General features: G+C 44.6%; 1 protein-coding gene, 1 non-coding gene and 1 pseudogene across 3 annotated transcripts in view; 2 read left to right on the forward strand and 1 right to left on the reverse strand.

The window, feature by feature from the left end:
• Positions 1–1296: 1296 nt before the first annotated feature.
• LOC125095718 (plasma membrane ascorbate-dependent reductase CYBRD1) overlaps positions 1297–16137 on the forward strand; it is a 34799-nt gene continuing 19958 nt past the window's right edge. The window contains exon 1 of one of the 2 annotated variants that reach the window (XM_047722154.1): positions 1297–1583. In XM_047722154.1, coding sequence (XP_047578110.1) covers positions 1397–1583 — 187 coding nt within the window. In that variant the 5' untranslated portion in view covers positions 1297–1396. The remainder of the gene's footprint in view (positions 1584–16137) is intronic. The other variant, XM_047722153.1, reaches the window with a different exon arrangement.
• LOC125096550 (U6 spliceosomal RNA) lies at positions 7225–7331 on the forward strand. Its single transcript, XR_007126233.1, has one exon. It is a non-coding gene; the product is annotated as a U6 spliceosomal RNA (small nuclear RNA).
• On the reverse strand, positions 9860–10935 carry LOC125094926 (G protein pathway suppressor 2-like; annotated as a pseudogene).

Consider the following 16137-nt stretch of genomic DNA (forward strand, 5'->3'; position numbering starts at 1 on the left):
CCTTATACTGCAGGCACAGGGCCTTCTTTCTCATGTACCTATTCTCCCTCTCTTTCTCCGCTAAGGGAAAAATAATGACACGGGTGAAGTGTGCAGCCTCCTACTCTTAACCCTTAATCCTGCCCTACCACCAGGGCTTGACACTCCTACTTCCTTGGTCTTTCTGTTGAAAATCACTTCCACACGCTGCCTGCACATCCGGAGATCTTTCAAAATGGCAACAAGACAATATGGTAAACCAGTCCTTGGAGATGAGCTTCAGGAGAAGGCTAGAAGTGAATGTTCCCAAATGCATTCTAGAGGCCCTAACAGCCAGAGCCACGTTTTTGGTTTTGTTTTGTTTTGTTGTTGTTTAAGATTTTATTTATTTGACAGAGAGAGAGCACAGGCAGGGGGAGCAGCAGGCAGAGGAAGAGGGAGAAGCAGGCTCCCTACTGAGTAAGGATCTGGACGTGGGGCCCCATCCCAGGACAAAGGCAGACATGCTTAACAGACTGAGCCACCCAGGGGCCGCGAGAGCCACTTTTTCTTTTTATAGCAACAGACAACAGGCAACAGACAGTCTAATGGAGACGGTAACAGGGATGCTGGAAAGAGCGGAAAGAGTGAAATTTCATTTCATCAAAGTGGGGCTTCGGGGGCACCTGGGTGGCTCAGTGGGTTAAAGCCTCTGCCTTCAGCTCAGGTCATGATCCTGGGGTCCTGGGATCGAGCCCCGCATCGGGTTCTCTGCTCCACAGGGAGCCTGCTTCCTCCTCTCTCTTTCTCTGCCTGCCTCTCTGCCTACTTGTGATCTCTGTCTGTCAAATAAATAAATAAATAAAAATCTTAAAAAAAAAAAAAAAAAAGTGGGGCTTCGGCCCAGATTAGTTTGTGTAGGTGGGCATTTTTATGATCCATTATTTATCACACTGTGTAGGCAAATTCAAGGTCCAGGAGATGTCTGTCTTCCCTCTCTAAAGCGCAAACTGCAAGGAGTTTCCTTGTTAGGTAGGGCCTCTTGGGCACATTGCTGGCATCTACTGAAGACAGCCTGTCCTCAGGGCTGGGGCTCAGCAGGCTTCGTTAATCAAAATCAATACACAATCCCATCCTCTCTTCTCAAAACCTAGCGGTAGCCCTACTCCTTAATCATCTCACAAACAAGGGACACGGCAAGCGGTGGGTATGGAATCCTTCCAGCTCTCGCCCCAACAACGAACTGGAGGGGTTATTTGATGCCGGGCCAGGGGCGGCCCCGAGATTCCAGCGGCTGGCGGGGAAGCCCCTCCTCCCGGGCGGAGGCAGCTCCCAGGAGTAGAAGTCCGGGTCCCGCCCCGGAGTCAGAACCTTAAGGCCGCCGCCGCCGCCGCCGCCTGGCAGAGTTCTTGAGGCTGGCTATGGGGCTCTGATAGCCATGGACGGCTACAAGGGCTTTCTGGGGCTGCTGGTGTCGTCGCTCCTCGTCGGCTTCCTGTCCGTGATCTTCACCCTCATCTGGGTCCTCCACTACCGGGAGGGACTCGGCTGGGATGGGACCGCGCTCGAGTTTAACTGGCACCCGGTGCTCATGGTCACTGGCTTCGTCTTCATCCAGGGCATCGGTACTGGGCATCTCCTGGGAGGCAGCGGGGAGGGACGCAACGGCCGGGGCCCGGGACGGATCGCTCTCACCTGAGTGGGGCCGACGTGGGCGAGCGAGGGGGTGAGGGGGGCGCGCGGGGCGCGAGCGGAGGGTGCCCTGGCGCGGAGACGGCGGGGCGCGGCGGCTGGACCGAGTCGGGGGCCCCGGGAGCGCAGAGCGGTGACTCGGCCGACGTGGGCTAGCGGGCAGCGGCGACCCTGGGGCGGCGCGCGGGGCCGGGGAGCGCGGCCAGACGCCTCGGGGAGGGGAGAAGGCAGAGCACAGCTGCAGCCGGGCGGGTGGCCCGCTCCGCCGGCCCCACTTGGTTAACTCTTTGCTGCGAATGGCGGGGGCGCGCTGGAAGCGCCAGGTGACCCCAGAAGCCGGGACGCAGGAGGGAGGCTGGAGAGCCGTGCCTCCCTAGCGCAGTAGCCCGGAAAATCACCCCCTGTGGACGGAGCCTGCGCGGTCCTTGGCGCAGAGGCTCTTTAGGCGAGGCCTTTCTCAGAACTTTCTACAGGGGAGCAGATTGGGAGAGAAACGCAACGGGGGAAATGGTGGGGCGAGAATTTGTCGATCCCGGTCCCAGCCTCGGTCCTGAGTGGAGGGGTCGGCCGGTCAGTCGGTGGCCAGGGTGAGGAAAGCATCAACTGGGGTTTCACTCGTCGTAGAGCGTTCAGTTCAGTGTAGTCCGGGAAGCCTCTGGGACTCAAAAGGGTGTTAGGCTGCCCTGCCTGGTCATGGGACAGACTTGAGCCCAACTTGTTTTGGTGGCTGCCGACCAGTGAAATTTCCCCTGCGGGCCTTCCCGTTGGGCGCTGGCCCCGAATCAGGCAGGAGATGCCAGGTGAGGGCCTGCTGCCGGCCGCCTGGCTCCCAGACGGGCTTGTGCTTGAGACATCCCTGGGGTTTGCCGTGTCCATGTTTGGCCCCGCATGAGCCAGCTCCGGGCCTGCACTGCCTGGGATGAGCCTGACCGAGAGGGAGGGTTCCGTGGACCGCAGATTTTGTTTTGGTTTTTGTTTTGGGGTATAATGACACATATGTTTCATGTGTGTAACATGGCCAGGTGTATGATTATATTTAGGATTTATAAATCGGAATGGTCACCACAGTAAGTCTAGTTAACATGCACCCACTACATAGCTACACAGTTCTTTTTCTTGTGATAAGAACTTTGAAGATGTGCTCTCTTAGCGACCTTTAAGATCTACTTTCTCAGCCACGGCTCAAATATAAAATATAATATTATTCATGTAGTCATCATGCTGTGCTTATTTTATACCTGGAAGTTTGTAACTTTTGACCACCTTCACCCATTTCGCCTCTGCACCCCCGCTCCCCCCCATCCATGGTGGTTTTTACTGTGGCTGTGTAGTGCCACTCAGTGTCCTGACAGTTTCCTTCCTCTGCTGCTTGGCTGTAAAGGAAGCTTTAGCTAGTGGTGCAAGCCCCATTTATTTGTAGACACTTTTCAAAAAGTGGAGTCAAGGCCTGGTTGATAAAGTATTTAGAAGAAGGTAGAAAGTGGTGTTTGGGGGGATGGTTATAGCTCAGAAAACAACGGATAGAAGCATAAATGTTTCAGAAAGAGGTGCCCACCAGCTGAAACCTCTAAGCCTTGTCTTTGAGCAGGCCACCTTTTCTCCACCAGTATCTGGCTCTCCAAAACAAACAAGTGAAGAAAAGAGCTCTGATCTCTTTCGCAAAGCAAAGATTTTTGTTTCCATGTAAAACGTTGCTGCCGCCTTCCACGGGTGTGGCCAGCACCCTCTCACCCTGGGATGCAGTGGTAGGTGTTGCTCAGGCTTAGTTCACCTGGGTTGCCATAGGCAACAGGGTGGGAGGGCCATCAGGCAGCCAAGTTATTTCCTTACGTAAGTCTAGGTGATTTTGCTACTGACCAAAAATGAAAAAAACATACTCCAGTTCCAAAGTCGCTGTCATCAGAAGCACTCTTTCCTTAGTGGTGGAGCCCTGAAGTGTGGCCAGAGCTGTCAACGTCCTCTGTTTGCTCAAAGTAGGAGAAACAGTCTCTTCATCTCTTCCAACCAGCACTGCAGACCAGCTCCTAATACCAGGAAATTTTCCAGAGTCTTCTCATAATTGTGAGGATAAGGGAAACACAGATGATACTAGTTGTTTCCTGACTGACCCAAGAGGAGATGGTCACAAAACAGTCACTAACATTTATTGAGTGCTTTCTGTATGCCCACTAGTGCATTCTTTCACAGGGATTTAAGAATAAACCAAGGCACAGAGCAGCTAAGTACCTTACCCTTATTTTCAGGGTTCATTTCTCTGCCTTTAAGGTAATATACTTACTTTCTGCAAAATATTCTTAAGAGGGGCAAACACTTCATCTAAAATACACCTTGAAATTCTTTATTCCTGTTAGAGTCCATTAGAGTTTTCCTAAAAGGGTTTCTAGTTTCTCTAAACTATGGGCTTTTCTTAATCTGTCCATACTCACTTTGGGGCAAAAACATGTAAATGGAAGGGCGCCTGGGTACCTCAGCCCATTAAGCTTGATTATGGCTAAGGTTGTGATTTTACGGTTGTGACATCAAGCCCCACCTAGGGGAGTCTCTCACTCTCTCTTAAAAAAAAAAAAAAAAAAAACAACAAACAAAAAACAACAACAAAAAAAAACCAAAAACTCGTAAATGGATAGTTTGGGAATTTTCATCTGTTTATTTTATGCAAACTTTGTTTTCTTAAAGCTTAGTTATGGTATTTGTATCAGTTTTGGAATGTCTGTCCTGTTTACTATTTGGATTCCAGATTTGCAAAGCACTTAAATCAGATACTGCATCTAATCAACATAAACATAAGTTTCTTCCTGCAGACAGGCACATGCATAGTACTCCCGAGTTTTTACAAATCTCAGTGGGCTAGTGTCCCCTCGGGTCCAGCAGTGGAAGGGTAAGTGTTCAGTAATCAACATTATAGGCCAGGAGGGAAGCACACATTACAGACCAGTCATGCTAGAACAGGGCTTTTTTACTGTGTGTAATTGTTTCAGGGAGGAAATTTTTAGGTTTTGCTCTTTCAGATCTCTAGTAATGAACAGGATGCAACTGAATTTGTCTGTGATGCACAAATATTTAGAGATGAGGAAGGGAAGGCTAAATTACAGTTATTATTCTAAGCATAAAATGCCTTACAAATACAATACACAAACAGTAAGCATTACTTAAAACCATTTGAGAACAAGCAAGAGTCTTGTGAAACACCTTTAAAAAGTAAGCTCTGGGGTTAGCAGAAAAGTTACAAAATAAATGTGTACACATAGAGGCTCACAGACACATAGTCCAGATATATTTCGAGAAATACATGTGTTCTAAAAGAGAATATAACCAACAATGGGATATCTAAAACTGAAATAAAATTTTAAACGAGTGGGATATCTAGTAATTATCTAGTGATTAAGAAAGAGTTTCAAAGAGAACTTAGAAGAGGCTTTGTGCTTCTCTGAAAGGAATGTTTCCCATGAAGTAAATACACTGCCAGGAAACCAGAGAAACAACCCTCGAAAAGAAGGCCGCAGAAAAGACTGAAACAAATAAACCCTCTCCAAGTGGCAGCTGACCTTTTAAAAGGTTCAGCAAGGTGGAATGTGTTATTCGGTAAGAGGTAGAACATTAAAGTATTTAAATTTGCGGAATAGAAGTCTCAGCAATTCTATCTTCCTCCCTTTTCCACATGTAGAACTCCGTTTACTGTATAAACTGAGGGGAGAGAAACTGAATTGTGTAATGATCTCAAGTTAGCTTTGTGAGAAAATGTAACTACGTTTCAGTAACATTTTAAAGCCTAACAAAAAGAAACTGAGTACTTCTTAAAAGGCAGTTGGCATATCCGATTAATGCCTCTAGAAGTGACCACATTCCAAGTCCACGTAAGTGTATTTGAAAAGGCTCTTGGGATAGAGCCTGGCCAAGAGGACAATGGAGAGAGTGCCCCAGATACCTACCCCAAAACCAGCCTTGGGAGCACCACCGAGAACAAAACCTACCAATTTTAGGGAAAGGAAGCTTGCTACAAAGCATAAGGACACAATGCAAGGCAACCCAAGACAGAATTTTTGTTATAAATAAATACATGCAGATCTCTTTGTAATGTAACTAATAAAAATGTTATAGAAATGATTATTTTGCTCAGTTTTTTGTATATCTGGCTCTAAAATAACACCTAGAACTGACAGACAGTAGGCCAATAAGAACGAAGGAGTGATTAGTCCTGTCCCTTCATTAAATTGTTAGTAACAAAATGCAATTTTACTCATTTGGGATGATAATGGTAGCATCTAAGGTAAAAGTTCCCTCCCTTGCCCCTCAGTGATTAGCCTGTTTAGCCAGTTTGGCTGCACAGATTTATTTGGGAAGAACAAGCATCAGATTATATTGGAGATGCATCTTTCTTCTGAAGACCTCAGGTGCATTAGAATGTTGCCATCTAAGTACAAACTGTGTCTCCTCTTGTCTACCAAAGACATCAATCCTCCCTTTTTCCTTCTGCATCATAAACTTTCTTCCCACCGTTGGATTATTTCCAACATGTTATAATGTCTGTCCTCATAAAACCAGCAGCACTCTTAATGCCATGTTCCCCCTTCAGCTACTGTTTCAGTTCTCTGCTTCCACAGAACATTTTTGGGAATTTTTGTCAACACCTGAAGTATAGACAAAAAAGTATCTCCCATTCCTCTCCCTTGTCCTATTTTGAAGCCACTCCAGTCAGGCTTTTACTCTACTGCTCAGTCAAAATTGCTCTTAACATAGTTACTAGTGGCAAGCACGTAGCTAATTCAATGGTCTCTTCTCAGCCCTCATCTTGCCTGATCAGAAAGCAGCATTTGGTGTAACTGACCTCCTTAGGACACTTCCTTCACTTGGCTTCCAAGACACCTGGTGTGCTTGGCTCTGCTCTCTTCACTGGCTATGCCTTTCAGTGCCCTTCGCTTGTTCCTCCTCTTCTCCCTGATCCTTTAAATTTACAGTGTCCAAAACCCAGTCTTTTGAGCACTTCTCCTTTCTTGATGCACTCATACTCTTGGTGATCTCATCCAGTCTTGTAGCTTTCAACACTGTCTATTCGCTGAATCCGATATTTTTGTCTTCGGCTTGGACCTCTCCCCGGAACTCCAGACCCACATATCCATCTGTCTACTCAGAATCTCTGTTTGGATGTCAACTAGACATGTCCAAACCTCAGCTCTCCATACCTCCTCCAAAACCACTCATCACATAGGTTCCCCATCTTAGTAAATGGTAGCTTCATCCTTTCTAGGACATTCATATAGTCATCCTGGATTCCTCTTTTCCTACCATACTTCTCATCCAATCCTTCAGAAAATTATATTGACTCCAAACTCAAAATACAGTATTATCCAGACTCTGACCATTGACTATTTTAGTTATTTTTTCATTCATTGTCTGTCTTCTACTAGAATGTAAGCTCCCTTGTCTGTTTTCTTCACTGCTGTATCCATTGTGTGTGGAACGCTACTGAACATATAGTCCGCATTTGATAAATATTTACTAAATTAATGAAAGTTTGGTCAGTCTTCTAAACCAGGAGCCATACTTACAAGGTTGGCTTATAAAATCAATATGAGAGTGCTCGCTTCGGCAGCACATATACTAAAATTGGAACGATACAGAGAAGATTAGCATGGCTCCTGCACAAGGATGACACGCAAATTCGTGAAGCGTTCCATAGTTTAAAAATAAATAAATAAATAAATAAAAATAAAATCAATATGAGAAATGGTATAGCACCCACTACTGTGTCTTCCTCTGTTCAACTAAACATTCAGATACACAAGACGGCCAAGACCACACTGGGCACTAGAGCTTGCTGCCAGGGCAGCATTTGGTATTCTTTCGTAATGGGCATCCTTTCTGCAATTGTTCGTATAGCAGCCATTATAGCCACCCGTAAACCAGTCTCTCTCTGGGAGACTGTTCAGACCCCGGAGACAAGATCTGCATTGGTGGGATCAGAGCTTAAGGTCCCCACAGAAGCCAATATGTTTTTAAATTTTATTTTATTATATTTTATTTTTTTAAACAGATAATGTATTTTTAGCCCCAGGGAAGGAGCCAGTATCTTTTGTAATACTCTACAGACCTGGTTGCCAGTGTCCTTGAAGGGGATATACAGTGAGTTGAACAGTGGCCCCCAAAAGACACGTCTAGCTCCTAATCTTACAGATCTGTGAATGTGACTGTAGTATCTTTGCAGATGTAAAGTTAAGGATCTCAAAATGAGATCATCCTTATTTAAATGAGTGGGGCTTAAATCCAACGACTTGTGACCTTAGAAAAGAGAAGACTTGGGACACAGACACAGAGGGTGGAGGCGATGTGAAGATGGAGGCAGAGATTGAAATGATGTGTCTACAAGCCAAGGCACACCAAGAATTGCCAGCAGCCACCAGAAGCTAGGAGAGAAGTATGGACTGGATTCTGCCTCAAAGCCTCCAGAAGGAACCAGTCTTGCCAAACACCTTGATTTTGGACTATTGGCCTTCAGAACTGTGGGATAAGACATTTCTGTTGTTTGAAGCCACTCCGTTTGTGCTAATTTATTACAGTAGCCCTAGGAAACCATCACAGGTTATAACAGTTATTGCACTCTGGGAAGCCCAACGTTTGGCTTTATTGGGTATTTATAGAATTTTTATTGTTCCTCCCAGTCCATCAGGGGGTAATTTTTATTATAAATGGACGTTGCCTAATAACATTAGTGTCAAGCCCCTGGTATCTGTTTATTAGGACAGTTAACCAAAGGTCAGATCCTCGTGCAACAAAAGGTAAATGCCGTGTGTGTGTGTATGTGTGGGTGGGTGGGTGGGTGCACACGTGTGCATGTGTGTGTGTGTGTGTGTTGAGAGAGGAGGGGGGATTATAAAGAATTAGAGAGCGCCTACTCTGGACAAAATAGGAAACCTCTTAGAGCTGCCACGAAATGTGGCTGTATGGGGATGCCAGCCCAAAGTGCCTAGAGCTTCCAATTATCCAGGAGAAGCCAGATTTTTAAAAACTGGTTCAATCTAGGGACGCCTGGGTGGCTCAGTGTGTTCAAGCCTTCGGCTCAGGTAGTGATCTCAGGGTCCTGGGATCGAGCCCCACATTGGGCTCTCTGCTCGGCAGGGAGCCTGCTTCTTCCTCTCTTTCTGCCTGCCTCTCTGCCTACTTGTGATCTCTGTCTGTCAAGTAAATAAATAAGATCTTTAAAAAGAAAAGAAAAGAAAAAAACCCTGGTTCTATCTAAAAGTAAACCAGCCACAAAACCAAAACAAAACCCCCAAACATGATGCTGATCAAACAAAACACATCTATGGACCAAATCCATTCCATACCTTCCAGTTTACAAGTGACTCCTGCTAGAGCTTCTCATCTTGACTTTGTGGGATTTAAAATTTTTTCCTTAAAAAGTAGAACAATCTTCTCTTTTAAGAAATTAGACCAGAAATCTTTGTTATAACTTCTTTTCTTCCTGTAGAATCTTTCTTAAAAGGCCAAAATGGGCTTTGAAATAACGATACAGACTTAGGCCATACTTTTCTAAGTTCATTCATTCATTCAGTTTTCATATCTCATGCTATTTAACTAGCATACATTAATTAAGCACTTACTGCATGCCAGACACTCTGTAAAACAAAGGAGTAAAATGTAGCCTTGCCTACAAGTTGTTCTTATTTGAGTTTGCTAGAGCCAAATTATGGTTTCCTTTTGGAAAACCTGAGCCATAGAATTTGAAGTTCAGTGCCTGATTTTAGAGATTTTAGAGATCACAAAGAGGTGATATCAGAGCCAGTACTATTTCTAATCTGTTATAATATTGATAAGAGGCATAAGAAAATATAGCTGATGTTTCTAACAATGCAGGATTTCTGGATATTTATAAATGTCTAGCAATTAATTGGATTTTTCTCTCTTCACACACTATTTGTTACCAACTAGCCGCCTTTGTGATTTCAGTCACTTCAAAGAGATGTTTAAGTGCCAAGATACTAAAACAAATCTTCCAAATCATCCAAATCCCTTCCTGCATTTTGATTCTCTAAAGGTTTTCAGTTACATGATATTCATGTAGTGAGACAGTTTGAATACACAGGCATGTTTCAAAACTTAGATTCTTTTTTTTTCCCCCCAGTGGCAGGTGGATTTTATTGGACTGGGACACACCGGGGATACTCACCCATGGCAGAGAGTGGGGGACAGGTTGAAGATAAAAATCTGATGGTCACTTGTGGTAGCACCACAAATTCTGGGGCATTGCTGGATGAGAACCAGGTTGCCTGGTAATTGGGAAGCCCGACTTTCCTGCTGGTTGCCTGTTCCCCAGAAGCTGGAGGGAGGCAAAGAGTCCCCGGGGGTGCAGGCAGAGCTTGGGGATACATAGGGTGCAGGAAGAGTCAGAAAAACCAGTCTGTTGGTTTCATCTGCTTTTGTAAGGACAGTCTACCGCCAGGCTGTAGGAAACCTGTCTGGGTGGGCGGAAAGTGCACTGCCTGGAGCTGTGGCTTTGGCGGAGACAGGTACCATGCTGCCGGAAACGCCAAAGGTGCTCTGAGCTGCAGACTAGGCCTAATGGCTGGCTAAGTGGGTCCATAGTGAGGCAGGCGGTTCCGTAGGCACTGCTGGGGCCGCCTTGGAATTGACCGGGCTCTGGGCTTCCTGTGAAAGCAGGGGCTGAGCCCACATAGTGCCAGGTTCCAAGCACTTGGCGTCTGAACATCTGCTTGGCCCTCTCAGCCACCAGGAGGGTGCCTGGGTAACTGTCTTCCAGGGCTCTTTTGCACGCCGAGGAGGTGAGTCCCTGTGTGAGCAGCCAGGCTCTGCGGGGCGCAGCTGATGGCAGAGCGGTCGGGTCCCTCTTCGCGCCTGTTCCTCCTCCTCACGTAAAACTTTTCTTGAGCTGCAGGAAAAGCTGGTGCTTCTCTTCCTCTAGGGCCCAAAGCTTCTCCTGCAACTTCAGATTTGTTCCTTGGACTCCTGCAGTGACATTCTCACGTCCATCTCCTTTTTCTTCCTTCTCCGCTGCTCCTCCTTCATCTTCTGTTCCATCATCTTGTCCCCCTCTTCCTCCTACGGGGGTTTGCGCGCAGGCTCCATCTCGATGTTCTGGTGCAACACCCTGGGGGCCAGGAGGCTCCAGAAGGGCAGGCGTGGTGCTGCTGGGGGCCCTCGAGGGGGGTGGGGTGGGCACCCGGCTCTGTCGCTGCCAGACGTGGAACCGGCCCTACCCGGAGGTGGGCACTCAGAGGGGTCACAATGGGCGGTGCCCCGTGGGAAAGCCTGCAGGCCTCCGCTGCTGCCACGTCACCGGGTTCCTGGCCCCGCCAGCCCCGAGTGCTCCGCGTGCGCAGTGCCTGCAGGCTGGGGGTCTCAGGCCTCTGCGCTTCAGAGTTCAGATTCTCTTTGAGAGCCACTGCAGGAATCTAAGAAGATTATTTTATTTTATTATAAGATTTTATTTATTTACTTGTCAGAGCTCAAGCAGGGGGAGCGGCAGGCAGAGGGAGAAACAGACTCCCCGCTGAGCGGGGAGTCCCGTAGGGGACTTGATCCCAAGACCCTGGGATCATAACCTGAGTCACAGACGCTTAACTGAGCCATCCAGGCATCCCCCCAAGAAGATTATTTTAAAACAGTTCTCTGCTTTTACGTGTTTTGTTTTAAGATTTATTTATTTGAGAAAGAGAACATGAACAGGGTGAGGGGCAGAGGGAGAAGCAGGCTCTCCACTAAGCGGGGAGCCTAATGCAGACTTGATCCCAGGACTCCAGAACCATGCCCTGAGCCGCAGGCAGACGCCTGACTAATTGAGCCCCCCAGTCACCCCTGCTTTTACGTTTAACCTTGAGGTCTTTGGATACATTCTGGTACATTTTTGGGTGCACAGGGAAATTAGTTGATAATACTGCTTGGAGCCTATACCGAGGATGTCAAAACAATACTTTATTCAAAGAGTTAAGAAAAGTGTAATAGATACCCCATATTTAATTAGAATGTATAAGCATTTAAAATTAGCATATAAAATTACAATGTACTTCAAACAATAACTTACTCTTATTTTATTTTGGGGTTCACTTAAGTCTAACCTAAAGCTGTTAAGTGGGCCCGGGTGTAGAGTACCTATTACTTACTTAAAAAGACCATTTGGTCTTATATGAACTAACACTTGGATCAGCAGTACAAATTGTCTTGAGTTTTTGATTCATGCATTTTAAAAGAGGATCTGCTCACTTCCTGGGGAATACTGAATAAGTTACTGTATTTCATTAAATTTATTCATTCAACTTAATGAGTTCTACGGTGTACCTAGCTGTGTGCTAAATGCTGAGATATGGCAGTGAACAAAATAGACATGCTCCTACCTCCATGAATCACAAGATTTGAGCACAGAAGAGCTAGAATCAAATTGTTGTCTATGTTTGGGGACATTTCTCCTTCTAACTGTCCCTCTCTCCACATACTCTTTGACAGATTCCAAATTTGCATCGCCTACGTCAAACCAGAGATTACATCTTTGAAAGTATATATTTTCACATATTCCTGAATTGATTAGGCAGTGAAGAGCTGAGAAATTTTCTAATAAATAAATTCCATTCAAGTTACTGCATTTTTCACCTTCATTTGTCCAAAAAACAATTAAATACAGGTGTTGATTTCCTTTTTCCTTTCCTCCCTTGCTTTCTTTTTATCACAATAGCATATTCCACTACCAATAATTTTTCTTTTAAAAGATTGAACATGTATTTCTCATATATATGTGTTCATGTTTTCCATCATTTTCTGGGGAAAAAATGGTCTTGCCAACAAGGGCCTCTAACAGAAAACCCTTGTTTCAGTTACAAGTAGCTGTTTGATGCCATTTCCCCTCCTCATGGGCTTATGAGACCTTTTTCTTCCTTCTCGCTGAACCTCAGGAATGGTGTCTAAGTAAATGTCAAGCCAAAGAAGCAAGAAATATTTAAATTCCGCTCTCCAGGAAGTTTTTATAACTGTTGAGGGTAGCTTCTTGTTTAAGAAATGTGGTTTGATTTTTAAGGTTGCCCTTTTCTCCTCAAGTCCACCATGGCTTGGTTATTTATACATTTTAAAAAACATGTAAACACCTTATGCAAAAGTGGTATTTTGCAGTTATCCCTCATTTACCTAGAGAGGTTTTGATTGATAGTGAACTATGTAGCAGAACTACATAACCAGGATGGGCAGAAAACTCCATGCCTCATTCACATGAGAACCTCTCCAATTTCCAACGACTTAGTAGAGATTAATTCACTCTTAGGTTTGTGAGCTTACGAAAATATTGTTTTAACTTCAAAACTATTAGAAACTCTTTCAATCATACAGAAAATAACATAACCAATCCCCATGTATTCATCACTCTGATTTAACAGATGTTCCGATTTTTGCCAACATAAAGATTTATAAACTAGAACTTAAAGCTGGTAGGAATAAAAAGATAATTCAAGATGATGGAGGGAGGGTAAGCACCCTAACCTGAGCAAGATATTTAAAGAGGAGATTGAAGAACTCTAAACTAGATCCAGGGACTGGAAAACCGTAATTGCCTGGGCTCATGTGAATCAGAGACAAGCCCCTCTCCTGCTCAAAGCCCCTAAGGGCTTTCTCTGTTAAGAGGATAATATGTTTCATTGGTAACCCCAAATCCACAGTAAAAGATTGAATTGTGTTCCTTTTGTGTTACTGCTGGAGAAGGAAAGCTAGTGTGCACCCAATCTAAAATCATTTAGGTAAATGTGAAAGGTTTAAAAATCCAGTTTTAACATTTAAAGGGGAAAAATTTTAGTTTTATCACATTCCTCTGTGACGCCTGTAGTATTTAGAAGAGTAAAAATTCTTTGCTGAACATTTTTGTAGATATTTTATTGAAGAACCACATACATGCAGAAAAATACCTAAATCATAAGTTACATGTTTTCATAACGTGAACACACTCATGTACCCGAATCATGAAACAACATCCCAGGCATCTGAGAATTTTCTTGGTAACCATTGTAACATCTCTCAGTCATGATAACTGCTCCTGACTTCTAACATCAGAGGTTAGTTTTGACTTTGGAAAAAATGCAATACAACAGGATCCAGATGGGGGAGAAAAAGCTGTTGTGATTTATTGTTCAAATTTGCTTTTCAAGCAAACATATTCCAAGTATTTCCTTTTCATATGTAGATGTTCAAGTTTCCTCATCTAAGATGAGGGCAGTGTCTGAGTGATAGGATGGCAATGAGGATGATGACAATAATAATATTAATTTTATTTTTTTTTTAAGATTTTATTTATTTATTTGAGAGAGAGACAGTGAGAGAGAGCATGAGCAAGGAGAAGGTCAGAGGGAGAAGCAGACTCCCCATGGAGCTGGGAGCCCAATGTGGGATTCGATCCCGGGACCCCGGGATCTTGACCTGAGCCGAAGGAAGTCGTCCAACCAACTGAGCCACCCAGGCGTCCCATATTTTAAAACACTTATTAAGATTAAGCAAGCTGGGGCGCCTGGGTGGCTCGGTGGGTTAAGCCTCTGCCTTCCGCTCAGGTCATGATCCCAGTGTCCTGGGCTCGGAGCCCTGCATAGCATCGGGCTCTCTGCTCAGCAGGGAGCCTGCTTCCTCCTCTCTCTCTGCCTGCCTCTCTGCCTACTTGTGATCTCTGTGTGTCAAATAAATAAATAAAATCTTAAAAAAAAAAAAGATTAAGCAAGCTACTTATCCTCTCTGTGCCTTAGCTTCCTCCTCTGTATAATGCTCATGGTAACGGTAATCATCCCTTCCTCACAGAGTTGAGGTAAGAATTATAATGTAAATGTAAACATGTAGAGCACTTAGCAGGGCACCTCCTATCTAGCAAGGGCTCAGTTTTGTGTGTGTGTGTGTGTGTGTGTGTGTGTGTGTGTGTGTGTAATAAATGAGGTTAACTCAGAAGAGGGTGAGATGATTGTTAGATTTTCATATTAGCTACATTTTTATTTTACTACAGCCTGATCACACATATTACAAAATGCTCTCTACTGTGTGGATGAAAGGTCACAAAGGCATTGGGTCAAGAGGCATTTGTTTTTCTTGAGAACTAGAAAATCCTATATGGTGCGCCACTGAATCAGAGGAGAAAAAGCATAAGGAGGGGAGGCTGTGTGTTTGAGTTGACTTCAATTTTATTTCTAGACTTTCATCAGCCTGCAGAGAGTGCTTTATATTTATTTTAAAAACACTTAATGGGTCACATACACAAATAAAACTAATGAAATCTGAATTAGGTCAGTGGATTATATTGACGTCAAATTCTTAGTTGTGATATTGTACTATGGTTATGTAAGATGTTACCATTGGTAACACCAGGTGTTGCTAGCTGTGTGAAGAGTATATAGGCTATATCTGTATTATTATTATTATTTTTTAAATTTATTTGACAGAGAGAGAGAGATCACAAGTAGGAAGAGCAGCAGGCAGAGAGAGAGGGGGAAGCAGGCTCCCCGTTGAGCAGAGAGCCCAACGTGGGGCTCGATCCCAGGACCCCGAAATCACGACCCGAGCACAGGGCAGAGGCTTAACCCACTGAGCCACCCAGGCGCCCCTCTCTGTATTATTTCTTACAGCTGCATGTAAATCTATAATTATCTCAAAATAAGAGTTTAAAAAAAACATGCCTATGGAGCCACATACTTTGAGCCCAGGGCTGTCCTAGTCTCAGGGTACAAGGAGAAACAACAAAATACATTCTTGCACTCAGAGAGGATGAGAAGGGACTTTGAACTAGATTTTAAAAGTATAGGGGTGCCTGGGTGGCTCAGTTGGTGAAGCTTCTGCCTTCAGCTCAGGTCATGACCTCAGAGTCCTGGGATCCAGTTTTGAGTTTCGGGCTCCTTGCTCAGTGGGAAATCTGCTTCTCCCTCTCCCTCTGCCCCTCCACTCCGCTCATGCTGTCTCTCACTCTCTCTCTCAAATAAATAAATACAGTCTTAAAAGAGTTCCAGTTGACTCTGGAACAGCACGGGTTTGAACTGTAGTACAGGTCTACTTACAGGTCAATTTTTTTTTTCAATAAACACACTTTACAGTACTGTAAATGTTTCTCGTGATTTTCTTAACATTTTCTTTTCTCTAGCTTACTTCATTCTAAGAATGCAATATATAATACATAAAACATATGAAATATGTGTTAATAAACTGTTTATGTTATGAGTAAGGTTTCCAGTCAATGGTAGGCTATTAGTAGTTAGGTTTTGGGAGGTCAGATGTTATATGCAGATTTTCTTTTTCTTTTCTTCTTTTTTTTTTTTTAAGATTTTATTTATTTATTTGACACTCCGAGATCACAAGTAAGCAAAGAGGTAGGCAGAGAGAGAGGAGGAAGCAGGCTCCCCACTGAGCAGAGAGCCCGATGCGGGGCTCGATCCCAGGACCCAGAGATCATGACCTGAGCCAAAGGCAGAAGCCCAATCCACCGAGCCACCCAGGTGCCCCAATATGCAGATTTTCAACTGTGTGGGGATCATT

This window comes from Lutra lutra, chromosome 3 (assembly GCF_902655055.1).
Source record: "Lutra lutra chromosome 3, mLutLut1.2, whole genome shotgun sequence".
NCBI lineage: Eukaryota > Metazoa > Chordata > Mammalia > Carnivora > Mustelidae > Lutra > Lutra lutra.